At 56.0% G+C, this 11,925-nt stretch overlaps 2 protein-coding genes across 2 annotated transcripts; one reads left to right on the top strand and one right to left on the bottom strand.

The window, feature by feature from the left end:
* The first annotated feature begins 682 nt into the window (after nt 1–682).
* LOC116464140 (claudin-4) lies at nt 683–2,376 on the top strand. The gene has a single exon (XM_032147406.2). The coding sequence runs from the start codon at nt 889–891 to the stop codon at nt 1,516–1,518; it is 630 nt and encodes a 209-aa protein (XP_032003297.1). The 5' UTR covers nt 683–888; the 3' UTR covers nt 1,519–2,376.
* Nucleotides 2,377–2,417: 41 nt separating this feature from the next.
* Nucleotides 2,418–9,868, bottom strand: LOC116464138 (methyltransferase-like protein 27). Its single transcript, XM_032147405.2, has 6 exons — nt 9,831–9,868; nt 9,363–9,489; nt 8,407–8,535; nt 7,743–7,878; nt 7,365–7,457; nt 2,418–4,726 (listed from the first exon to the last, which is right to left on the bottom strand). Exons 2-6 carry the CDS (start codon nt 9,483–9,485, stop codon nt 4,446–4,448), a joined length of 762 nt encoding a protein of 253 aa, XP_032003296.1. The 5' UTR covers nt 9,486–9,489; nt 9,831–9,868; the 3' UTR covers nt 2,418–4,445.
* Between the last annotated feature and the right edge of the window lie 2,057 nt (nt 9,869–11,925).

Below are 11,925 nucleotides of genomic sequence, written 5' to 3'. Positions count from 1 at the left end.
AAGGTGCATCATGTCCAAGGCCCCTCTTCTAGCCAAGCAGAGAAGCTGGGTGATAAAGATGGGTGAGAGTGGGTGATGTACCCAGGAGTCCCGGCCTCCCGGCTCCTCACTCCCCTACACGTAACTTTATCCGGCCAATGCCGCAAAGACTGCTGGTGAGGCCAGATGCATGAGTGATCATAATCACAACAGTAGTGAAACTGCCAGTGATGAAACTGATAAGGACAAGAAATGACAATAATCAAGGTGGGGCTTCTCTTGGACGTTTCCAAGACTTCATTCTCAAATTCTCTCCCTGAGGGTCCCCACCCTGTCCTCCCACCTAAGCCTGGAATGAGGGGGCATTGGCCTGTGGGGACCCTGGTCTTCAGGCTCCCAAACCTGGCTGGGTCTGGCTGCCCCCTGGCCTTGCCCTGTGAACATCCAGCTGTCCCTGGGCTGTGATTCAGTGTCTGTCTCCCGGGTGACCTCAGCATGGGCTTTGAGGAAGGGGAGAGAGTAGTTTCTTCTGAGACTGGATAGTGACTCAGGGACCCGGGGCTGGGGCCTCAAAAGTGCCTTTGTTGGCCTGGGCTCAGGAATCCAGAGAAACTGGTCAGGAGGAGGCCCCAGTGACGAAAACCCCTCCCTCTGCCCCCGCCCCTCTCCCAGAGCCATATAACTGCTCAACCTGTCCCGAGAGAGTGTGCCCTGGCAGCTGTCGTCCGGAAAGAACTGGTCTGCTCACACTTGCTGGCTTGCGCATCAGGACTGGCTTTATCTCCTGACTCACGGTGCAAAGGCACTCTCTGCGAACGTTAAGTCCGTCCCCAGCGCTTGGAATCCTACGGCCCCAACAGCCGGATCCCCTCAGCCTTCCAGGTCCTCAACTCCCGCGGACACTGAGCAATGGCCTCCATGGGGCTACAGGTAATGGGCATCGCGCTGGCCGTCCTAGGCTGGCTGGCCGTCATGCTGTGCTGCGCGCTGCCCATGTGGCGCGTGACGGCCTTCATCGGCAGCAACATTGTCACCTCGCAGACCATCTGGGAGGGCCTGTGGATGAACTGCGTGGTGCAGAGCACCGGCCAGATGCAGTGCAAGGTGTACGACTCCCTGCTGGCGCTGCCGCAGGACCTGCAGGCGGCCCGCGCCCTCGTCATCATCAGCATCATCGTGGCCGCTCTGGGCGTGCTGCTGTCCGTGGTTGGGGGCAAGTGTACCAACTGCCTGGAGGATGAGAGCGCCAAGGCCAAGACTATGATCGTGGCGGGCGTGGTGTTCCTGTTGGCCGGCCTTATGGTGATAGTGCCCGTGTCCTGGACGGCCCACAACATCATCCAAGACTTCTACAACCCGCTGGTGGCCTCTGGGCAGAAGCGGGAGATGGGTGCCTCGCTCTACGTCGGCTGGGCCGCCTCTGGCCTGCTGCTCCTTGGCGGGGGGCTGCTTTGCTGCAACTGCCCACCCCGCACAGACAAGCCTTACTCCGCCAAGTATTCTGCCGCCCGCTCTGCTGCTGCCAGCAACTACGTGTAGGGTGCCACGGCTCCACTCTGTTCCTCTCTGCTTTGTTCTTCCCTGGACTGAGCTCAGCGCAGGCTGTGACCCCAGGAGGGCCCTGCCATGGGCCACTGGCTGCTGGGGACTGGGGACTGGGCAGAGACTGAGCCAGGCAGGAAGGCAGCAGCCTTCAGCCTCTCTGGCCCACTCGGACACCTTCCCAAGGCCGCCTCCTGCTAGCAAGAACAGAGTCCACCTTCCTCTGGATATTGGGGAGGCACGGAAGTGACAGGGTGTGGGGGTGGAGTGGGGAGCTGGCTTCTGCTGGCCAGGATGGCTCAACCCTGACTTTGGGATCTGCCTGCATTGGTGTTGGCCACTGTCCCCATTTACATTTTCCCCACTCCGTCTGCCTGCATCTCCTCTGTTCCGGGCAGGCCTTGATGTCACCTCTGGGACTGTGCCTTGCTCACCGAAACCCGCGCCCAGGAGTATGGCTGAGGCCTTGCCCACCCACCTGCCTGGGAAGTGCAGAGTGGATGGACGGGTTTAGAGGGGAGGGGTGAAGGCGATGTAAACAGGTTTGGGCAGTGGTGGGGGAGGGGGCCAGAGAGGCGGCTCAGGCTGCCCAGCTCTGTGGCCTCAGGACTCTCTGCCTCACCCACTTCAGCCCAAGGCCCCTGGAGACTGATCCCCTCTGAGTCCTCTGCACCTGCCAAGGACACTAACCAGCCTGGGAGGGTGGCAGGGAGGAGGGGACGGCTTCACCCTCGGAAGTCCTGGGGTTTTTCCTCTTCCTTCTTTGTGGTTTCTGTTTTGTAATTTAAGAAGATCTATTCATCACTGTAATTATTATTATTTTCTACAATAAATGGGACCTGTGCACAGGAGGAACTTTTATTGTCTCTGATTTCAGCTGTGGAGGTGGGTGGGGCAGGGCAGGAGGCCTGGGCGGGGGGGTCAGTGAGGGGCAGGACCACTGTTTTGGCCGGGACATAAACATTTTAAAAAAACAAAAAAAAACGAGATCCAGGGAATTGTGAAAAATTGGAGCTCGGCCAGGTGCAGTAGTGAGAGCCTGTAATCCCAGCACGTTAAAAAGGTCGAGGTGGGAGGATCGCTTGAGGCAGGACTTTGAGACCAGCCTGGGGAACATAGTGGCGCCATCTCTACAAAAAGTTAAAAAAATTAGCTGGGCGTGGTGGCTCATGCCTGTAATCCCTGTACTTGGGGAGGTCGAGGTAGGCGAATTGCTTGAGCCCAGGAGTTTGAAGCTGCAGTGAGCTTTGATCGCACCACTGCACTCCAGGCTGGGTGACGGGGCGAGACCTTATCTCTTAACGAAAAAAAAAAAAAAATCGAAACGGGCCTCCAAGGTATCACCTTAAAAAAGAAATTAAATGGGCCCCCAAGGTATCACCTTGTCCATTGTATGTGGGTTGGAGGGTAAAACCATATACAGGAAACAGTGTATGCCCGGGACCCCAGTGAAGGGTTGGGGACCCCAGGAGGGATGTCCCCATGTGGGCTCCCAGCTCCGAGGTATGGGCCACCTGCCACCCCCACCCCGCTGTTGTTCCAGCTTTATTTGGGCAGCCAGGCTGGTCTGTTCCTCTTTGCTGAGTCACGCTACAGGTCCCCCTTCCCAGCCTTTGCACAGCCGGTCCCTGCTTCCAGCCTGGAATGTCCCTTTTCCCTTCTCCACCCTTCTGGATCCTGCTTGTCCTGAAAGCCCAGCTCCCAGCCTCCTCCCCCATGAAGTCTTCCCACTGTCTTGGATGGAGAAATTATTATCAGCCCTGTTCACATCCCTGAGGTGCTGAGGGTCACCAAATGCCTTTCACCTGGAGGGCAGCCTTCAAGCCACGCCCAGAGCTCGGCATTCTGATCCCTTGATCGATGAGCAAACCAAGCGTGGCCCAGGCCCAGACCTACAGCTTGGGATTTTGGACTCCGAATTTGGGTGGGGGAGCTGTCCAGGACAGCGCTTTGGCCTCAGCAACCACTTGGGCTTGGCCTTGGCCGTGGGTCTCTGCCCTGCCACTGTTGTGCAAAGCATGTTCCAAGCTTGCTCAGGCTTCATTTTCTTGTCAGTAAGTTAGAGGTGAGTGGACCCAGCACCCTGGAAGGAGTGATCCAGGGAGGCCCCAGGAAGGGGTCTTCTCCATCACATCTTGCTTCTTTTTTTCTTTCTTTTTTTTTTTTTTTTTTTGAGACAGAGTCTTGCTCTGTTGCCCAGGCTGGAGTGCAGTGGTGTGCTCTAGGCTCACTGCAACCTCTGCCTCCCGGCAGGGGTTCAAGTGATTCTCCTGTCTCAGCCTCCCAAATAGCTGGGACTACAGGCATGCACCCACAGCACCTGGCTGATTTTTCCAATTTTGTTTTTTGAGACAGTCTCGCTCTGTCACCCAGTGGCGCCATCTCAGCTCACTGCAACCTCCGCCTCCTGGGTTCAAGCAATTCTCCTGCCTCAGCCTCGCAAGTAGCTGGGATTACAGGCGTGTGCTACCATGCCCAGCTAATTTTTATATTTTTAGTACAGACAGGGTTTTGCCATGTTGGCCAGGCTGGTCTCAAACTCCTGACCTCAAGTGATCCTCCCGCCTCGGCCTCTCAAAGTGCTAATTTTTACAATTTTTCTTTAAGATGGGAGTCTCACTATGTTGCTCAGGCTGGTCTTGAACTCGTGGTCTCAAGTGATCCTCCTGCCTTGGCCTCCCAAAGTGTTGGGATTACAGGTGTGAGCCACCATACCCTGCCACGTCTCGATTCTGGAACCCACAGTAACACAGGCCACTCTTTTCTGGGGCTACAGAACTGCGGAGCCATGAGTCCTTTGGCCCCTTCTGGGAGCTCATTTAATAGGCAGGGCATTTTTGAGGGGCAGGGTTGGTTCGAAAGTCCCATTTTACAGGGGAGGCAGAGGAGGCCCAGGAGATGGGCCCAGCTAAGGCCACATGGAGTCAGGGGCCAGCTGGGGGCTGGGGGCTGGATCTCACTTCCTCAACCTGGGTCACCTTCCGTTTTCGGTACAGGTAGACAATGCCGGAGATGAAGCCATCCTTGGCAGAGATGCCGGGTACCACCTCCAGCTCAGAGGTAGCCAGCTCCCAGTGGTCCACAGGCCAGGCCACCAGGCGCTCCCACGCCCCAGCCTGCTCCAGCCTGTCCAGGGTGGCCTCCAGAGCCTCCTTGTATTGAAGGTTGGAAGAGTTGGTCCTGGTGGTCAGACACACCAGCCCACCTAGGGGAGAGGGGTAGGTGAGGTGGGGGAGGGGCAGGAGCCACAGTCCTGGGCCATCTCTGCTGGGGATGGTTGTCCCTTCAAGGCAAGAAATTCTTCCAGCTTCCTTCCCAGGGCAGTCTTTCTGTGTCTTTTACATTGGGAATCCCTTTTTCTTTCTTTCTTTTTTTTTTGAGACTAAGTCTTGCTCTGTCACCCAGGCTGGAGTGCAATGGCATGCTCTTGGCTCACTTCAACCTCCGCCTCCCGGGTTCAAGTGATTCTCCTGTCTCAGCCTCCCTTGAGGCTGGGATTACAGGCACGTGCCACCACACCCGGCTATTTTGTATTTTTAGTAGAAACGGGGTTTTGCCATGTTGGCCAGGCTGGTCTCGAACTCTTGACCTCAGGTAATCTGCCCGCTGGGGATTACAGGCGTGAGCCACTGTGCCTGCCCACCCCCCCCTTTTTTTTTCTTTCTTGAGATAGGATCTCACCCTATTTCCCAGGCTGGAGTGCAGCAGCGCAATCATAGCTCACTGTAGCCTCCAACTCATGGGCTCAAGCAATCCTCCCACCTCAGCCTCCTGAGTAGCTGGGACCATAAGTGCTCACCACCACGCCTGGCTAATTAAACATTTTTTTTTTTTTTTTTGTAGAGATGGTGTCTTGCTATGTTGTCCAGGCTGCTCTTGAACTCCTGGGCTCGAGGGATCCTCCTGCCTCGGCTTCCCAAAGTGCTGGGATTATGGGGGTGAGCTACTGTGCCTGGTGGGGAATTCTTGACTTAATTCTCCTGGATTGAGGAGACGCCCTCCTCACCACTCACCCATGCCTCTGCCGGAGGATGTGACTGTGTCTGAATGGACAGGAAGAAAGCCCCCACGTGGGCTTTGGATCTTGGGCTATCCCTTCACCTCTCTGGGCCTCAGTTTCCCAGCTGGCACAGAGAGGATGATTATCTAACATCACAGGAAGGCTGGTATGTGTGTTTGAAGTGCCCTACAGTAAGTGCTGGCTGAATGGGCTTGTCACCTCAGGTCCAGGCACCTATAGTGTGCGTGCCCAGGGTGGCCTCAGGTGCACTGAGAAGGAGAGATGGGGAAGCCCCAATGACTGGTCTGGGAAGGTTTCCTGGAGGAGGGGGTAAGGAGAAGCAGGGCATTGCTGGTAGAAGGGAGCGCGGCGAGAGGAGAGGCTCCAGAGCAGGGGAGACTGTCACCCATGGGCAGCCTGATGGGGCTGAAGGGCTTAGCAAGCACAGGTTGGGCTAGGAAGTCCGATCCTGGCTGCTTCACCCAGTAGAAAGTTCCTGTCTTCTTGGGCCCAACTTCAACCTTTCCAGCTGACCTCATCCGTGTCCCTGCATTTGTCAGCCTTCAGGGCTCCCCGGATGCCTGCCCAGACCTGCCCAGGCTTAGCCACAGCCTCTGCTGGGCCTGGCAAGGGGTGCAGAGAGGGGAGGGAGAGGAAGCATTTTTACCTCTATGATTTCCTGTCCTGTAGCCAGCCAGTGCCTCCTCGTTCTCATGCTCAGCCCCTCTCCTTTCTGCCTTAGGGTGCGCCCCACGTGGATTCCTCACTTGGACTCGGAAATGCCTCTCTTCTCTACATTCTTGGAGCAGGGCCGGGCACAGTGGCTCATGTCTGTAATCCCAGCACTTTGGGAGGCCAAGGTGGGCGGATCACTTGAGGTCAGGAGTTCGAGACCAGCCTGGCCAACATGATGAAACCCCGTCTCTATTAAAAATACAAAAATTAGCTGGGCGTGGTGGTGGGCTCCTGTAATCCCAGCTACTTTGGAGCCTGAGGCAGGAGAATCTCTTGAACCTGGGAGGCGAAGGTTGCAGTGAGCTGAGATCGTGCCACTATACTCCAGCCTTGGCAACAGTGCGAGACTTTGTCTCAAATTAAATAAATAAATAAACAAACTCTGGGAGCAATGAGCACTCATGGCTCTCGTGGGGCCACCTCTGACCAGGCCCTGTGCTCTCTGGCCCCTTCCTGGGTCCCAGTGGGTTAGAGATCAAGGCCCAGAGGGCAGGGTCTGAGCCCTCTGCCCAGAGCAGAGAAAAGCACCGAGCAAGAACACAGCAGGAGATGGGAAACACACCTGCCTGGGCAGCTCGATGTGCAGAGTTTACAAACAGTGCTCACAGCTCTCATATCCCCTGAGCAGCCCCATATCCCAGATGAGAAGACTGAGACCAGGAAAGAGAAAGAGACGCCCCAAAGGCAGTCTATGAATGAGTGAGGAAGCAGGGAGAGGAAGGAACAGAACTGCGCCCTCACTGTGGGCCAGGACCAAAGCAAAAGCCTTACAGACAGGATTTCACCTGATTCTCACTGCAGTCCTATGGGGACGGGATTGTAGCATTTATACCACCTGGCTCCCAGGCTGGGAAATGGAGGCTTCAGAGGAGCGTGGAGTTGCTCCTGGTTGCCCATGGATAAGAGCCGAGCTGGCCACCTGTCTGCCCTGCCTGTTTGCCTGGGTCTGCTGTTGGTGGCTGGGATGTTAGGCTAGGTTGTGTGTGACGCTGGGCAGGACGCTGCCCCTCGCTTAGCCTGAGGGGCTCTGGGGCCTGTGTCTGCACTGTGCACAGGGGAAGGTATATGGTGATGGGGGTTGGGTGTGGTTGGCTGGGCTGCTCCTCACCTGGCTTGGTGACACGTAGGAGCTCAGGTATCGCATTGCAGGGCACCTGGCCATCACTGAGAGCACCGACTATCAGCACCGCATCGAAGGTCCCTGTGTATGAAGGGGGGGTGGGGACACGGTGTGATGCTTGGAAGGTACTTTGTCTATGGTGTGGCCTCAGACCACCCTAGGGGTGGGACGAGGCTACTACCCACATCTGCAGGACCCAGGTCCCCTGGAGGACAAGTGTGGCCCAGTTCTGGGCTGCAGTCAGATCGTGGGGTGCAGCGTTGAGTGAGGGACTGGGGGCTTAGTGTGGGAGGGGGATGGAGGATCAGCAAAGGAAAGGGCTTCATGAGGGTGGGCCTCGGGGTGTGGGGGTGGGAGACAAAGTACCTTCTGGGCTGGGCAGAGGCTCCTGGCCCAGGGTGCAGAGGCTGAGGCGCTGATAGAGGCCGCGGGCCCGGGCCTGTTCCAGCATCCCTGGGCTCCCATCCACCCCGTGCAGCTGGAGGAAGCCTCGAGCCCGCAGCTGGGGTAGGGGTGGGAGACTCAGTCATGGTTCACACCTGCCACTTCCCGGCTGGGTCCCTGCACCTTGGGAGGGCAGTGGACTCTGCACTGAATGTGGCCCATGCGTTTACTTTTTTAAATTTTTGAGACAAGGTCTCTCTCTGTCGCCCAAATTGGAGTGCAGTGGCGTGATCATAGCTCACTGCAGCGTTGAACTTCTGGGTTCAAGTGATCCTCCCACCTCAGCCTCCCATGTAGCTGGGACTACAGGCATGCACCACCCTGCCTAATTTTTAAATTTGTTTGTAGAGACAGGGATCTTGCTATGTTGCCCAGGCTGACCTCAAACTCCTGGCCTCAAGCTGTCCTCCTGCCTCGGCCTCCCAAAGTGCTAGGATTACAGGTGCGAGCCACACCATGCCTGGTCCTGTCTCATGCATGTGGAACAGTGAGTCTGAGGCATGGGGCAGGGTTCTGGAGCCAGGGGCAGTAGGAGATGAGGAAGTGCGGGGCTAAGGAGTAGGCAGGGGATCCGGAAGAGCCTCACCTCGGCAGCCACTAGGCCTGTGCCACAGGCCACGTCCAGGATCAGGGCACTGTGGGGCAGGCCTGGAAGGGCTTGTGTGAGGCAGTCCACTGCGAGGTGGGGCGCACGGTACTGCAGGGCGGCCACATCCTGGGGAAAGAGTGCCGGGCCTACAACACCAGTGCCCCAGTGTTTGGGGGATCTCCCTTGTGGGGTGGTCTCGGAGTCTGCCAGGCTAAGCTGTGTGTGCTGGGGATCAAGCCTGGCTGGGGCTACTGTGAGGGGACACCCAGGCATGAGGTGCTTCCCATTGCTAAAGGGCCAGGACTGGAGAGTTAGCCTCCAGCCCACTGTACGGTGGACTCAGCCCTCTAGGAACCTTCTCTCCTGGCCAAGCGGCTCTCTCTGCTGAGTCCACATGACTTTTTTTTTTTTTTTTTTTTTTTTTGAGACAGAGTCTCCCTCTGTCACTCAGGCTGGAGTGCAGTGATGAGATCTTGGCTCACTGCAACCTCTGTGTCCCAGATTCAAGCAATTCTCCTGCATCAGCCCCCCGAGTAGCTGGGATTACCAGGCGCCTGCCACCACGTGGGCCTGGCTAATTTTTGTATTTTTAGTAGAGACAGGGTTTCACCATGCTGGCCAGGCTGGTCTCGAACTCCTGACCTCAGGTGATCCGCCCACCTCGGCCTCCCAAAGAGCTTAGGATTACAGGCGTGTGAGCCACCGTGCCCGGCCCCACAGTGACTTCTCAATAGCACCTCCTCTAGGCAGCCCCTCCTCGGGAGGTCATGGCCCCTGATGGGGCTGCCAATCCAGAGCTGTGAGGCGGGTTCTGGAAGGGGCAGGACTGTAGGGTTCTTAGCCAGGCCTCACTTCATTCTCACAGCCGCCCCCGGGTGCGAGGCTGATTCCCCACTTTACAGGTAGAGAAATGGAGGCTGGTCTAGTGGAGACAAGGCCCCAGATGAGTTTACCTGGTCGTAGTCCAGAGCCCAGCGGTCATAGAAATGGAGCTTTTGGGCCAGGTCGGGGATGCCATGCGTGGTCCCGACTCGCGCCTGCACCTCGGGCAGGCTGCCTCCCTCCTCCTGGGCCATGCTCCTGTGGGGACACGGTTGCCCTGTCTCGAGGTCCACCTCAATCGCCCATCCCCTCCTTTCCCCCTTCCCTCCTCCCCCTGCAAAGGAGGCTGCCAGGCCACCAGCGCGACGCCTATCCCGGCCCCTATCCCAGATGGGGACACTGAGCGCAGAGAGGGCGGGCTTGGATATTTACACTCTGGGGCTGCAGGGCTGGGGGAAGGGCAAGGTGGGAGAAGGGGGTGCCCCGCGGCTGGAGGAAGGACCTGTCTTCCTCTTTCCCGCCCTCCGACTGGGAGAGGGTCGGAGGTGGGCGACATCCGGAGCGAAAGGGCCTCGAAGGAGGCCAGAGTCAGAACTCACAGCCAATCGAGCTCGCCTGGTGCGTGTGGGCAATGGGACTCGGGGCGGGGCCTGTGTCGGAGCCCTGGCCACACCCTCACCGCCTGCCCGCAATGATTGGCTTTCCGCTAAGAGAAAATAGCCACTCAAAGGAAGGCGCTGGCAGTCCGCCCCCCTACCGCCAGCCAATGAGCTCAAGGCTTGTGGCCCTCCTTCAGCCTGGGTAGAGCAGGGACTGCTGAGATGTTTTCCTGCTGTGCGTGTGTAGGGGCTTCTCCGTGGTCTGGCCCCGGCCTCCCCCTCCACCGCCAGGTAGCAGCACCTCCACCATGCCCCTCCAACTGCCCTCCTGCCTCCCGAAGTCCTTTATGCTTCCTAAAAGCATGAGGTTTGCAGGCACTGGGGAGTCTCTGAATTCTTATGGGCAGGAGAGGGACATAGGATTAGCTTTCATTTTTACTTTGTATTTGTATTTACTTATTTTGTTTTATTTTGTTTTATGAGACAGGGTCTCACTCTGTCGCCCAGGCTGGAGTGCAGTGGCTTGACCATAGCTCACTGCAGCCTTGAACTCAAGCTCAAGCCATCCGCCTGCCTCAGCCTTCTGAGTAGCTGGGACTACAGGTGCATGCCACCTTGCCCGGCTTTTAAAAAATTTATTTATTTATTTATTTTTATTTTCGTGGTTTTTGTAGAGACAAAAAATGTTGTCCGGGCTGGTCTTAAACTCCTAGTCTCAAGCTATTCTCCCACCTCTGCCTCCTGGCAAATTTTATTTTAAAAAACCGTACTTGGCAAATTTTATTTTAATAAGTTAAATAGCCACATGTGGCTAGTGGCTACTGTATTGGACAGCAGAGAGAGTCTTGCGGCTGGAAGTGTGACCTGAAGATATGCAGCGTCAGCCTCCGTAACATCTTGGTTTCCTCTAGGAGATGCCCTAGGGAAGCTTGTTAGAAATGCAAAAATTAGGCCAGGGTGCGGTGGCTCACACCTGTAATCCCAGCACTTTGGGAGGCTGAGGTGGGTGGGTCACTTGAGGTCAGGAGTTTGAGACCAGCCTGGCCAACATGACAAAACCCCATCTCTACTAAAAGTACAAAAATTAGCCGGGCGTGGTGGTGGGCATCTGTAATTCCAGCTACTCAGGAGGCTGAGGCGGGAGAATAGCTTGAACTTGGGAGGCACAGATTGCAGTGAGCAGAGATTGCGCCACTGCACTCCAGCCTGGGTGACAGAGCAAGACTCCATCTCAAAAAAAAAAAAAATAAATAAATAAAAAAAAGTAAAAATTCTCAGTTGACCTGGAACCTTCTGAATCAGTATTAGATTGCTGGGACTGGGGCCCAGAGTTTCTGTGTTTCTACAAACTCTGCAGGTGATTTCTAGGCAGCTGAAGGTTCAGAAACTCTGGTCTAGAGGACCTGTGTTGGAATCAAGGGTTTGGGCAGGCAGAATTTGGCAGGCTGTCGCAGTTGTCCAGGCGGGAAGTGATGGTTGCATGACCTTGGGTAGAGGTCATGACTGGGGAGAGGAGTGGGTAATCTTCAGAGATGTTTGAACCAGAGCAACTCCATCTTGAATAGCGGCTGAGTAAAATAAGACTGAGACCTACTGGACTGCATTCCCAGATGGTGAAGGCATTCTTTTTTTATGAGACAGGGTCTCACTCTGTCACCCAGACTGGAGTGCAGTGGCTCGATCTCAGCTCACTGCAACCTCCACCTCCTGCCTCAGCCTGCTGAGTAGCTGAGATTACAGGGGAAAGGCTTATCAGAAACTCAAAGAATGCGACCATTTGTCTTTCACCTTCCTGTGACCTGGAGCCTCCTGCCTGCTTCGAGTTGTCGCCACCTTTCTAGACGAAACCAATGTACTTCTTACATATATTGATTGATGTCTCATGTCTCCCTAAAATGTATAAAACCAAGCTGTGCCCTGACCACCTTGGGCACATGATGTCAGGACCTCCTGAGGCTGTGTCACAGGCGTGCATCTTCAATCTTGGCAAAATAAACTCTCCAAATTAACTGAGACTTGTCTCAGATTTTCTGGGTTTACAGGGTGATGAGTAGAAGGAACCCTGTAGCGTTGGAGGAGAGTGGGAGATAGTAAA

This window comes from Hylobates moloch, unplaced genomic scaffold (genome assembly GCF_009828535.3).
Source record: "Hylobates moloch isolate HMO894 unplaced genomic scaffold, HMol_V3 SCAFFOLD_208, whole genome shotgun sequence".
Classification (NCBI taxonomy): domain Eukaryota; kingdom Metazoa; phylum Chordata; class Mammalia; order Primates; family Hylobatidae; genus Hylobates; species Hylobates moloch.
Note: the sequence above shows the minus strand (reverse complement) of the source record. Positions and strands in the feature narration are given on the sequence as shown.

What these genes read in the sequence shown, in the direction of transcription:
- LOC116464138 (XM_032147405.2), bottom strand. Translation starts at nt 9,485, where the DNA reads ATGGCCCAGGAGGAGGGAGGCAGCCTGCCCGAGGTGCAGGCGCGAGTC. An exon ending in GCCTCTGCCCAGCCCAGAAG is followed by an intron (nt 7,458 to 7,742) that starts GTACTTTGTCTC and finishes CTTCATACACAG; the next exon opens with GGACCTTCGATGCGGTGCTG. An exon ending in CCTACGTGTCACCAAGCCAG is followed by an intron (nt 4,727 to 7,364) that starts GTGAGGAGCAGC and finishes CCTCTCCCCTAG; the next exon opens with GTGGGCTGGTGTGTCTGACC.
- LOC116464140 (XM_032147406.2), top strand. Translation starts at nt 889, where the DNA reads ATGGCCTCCATGGGGCTACAGGTAATGGGCATCGCGCTGGCCGTCCTA.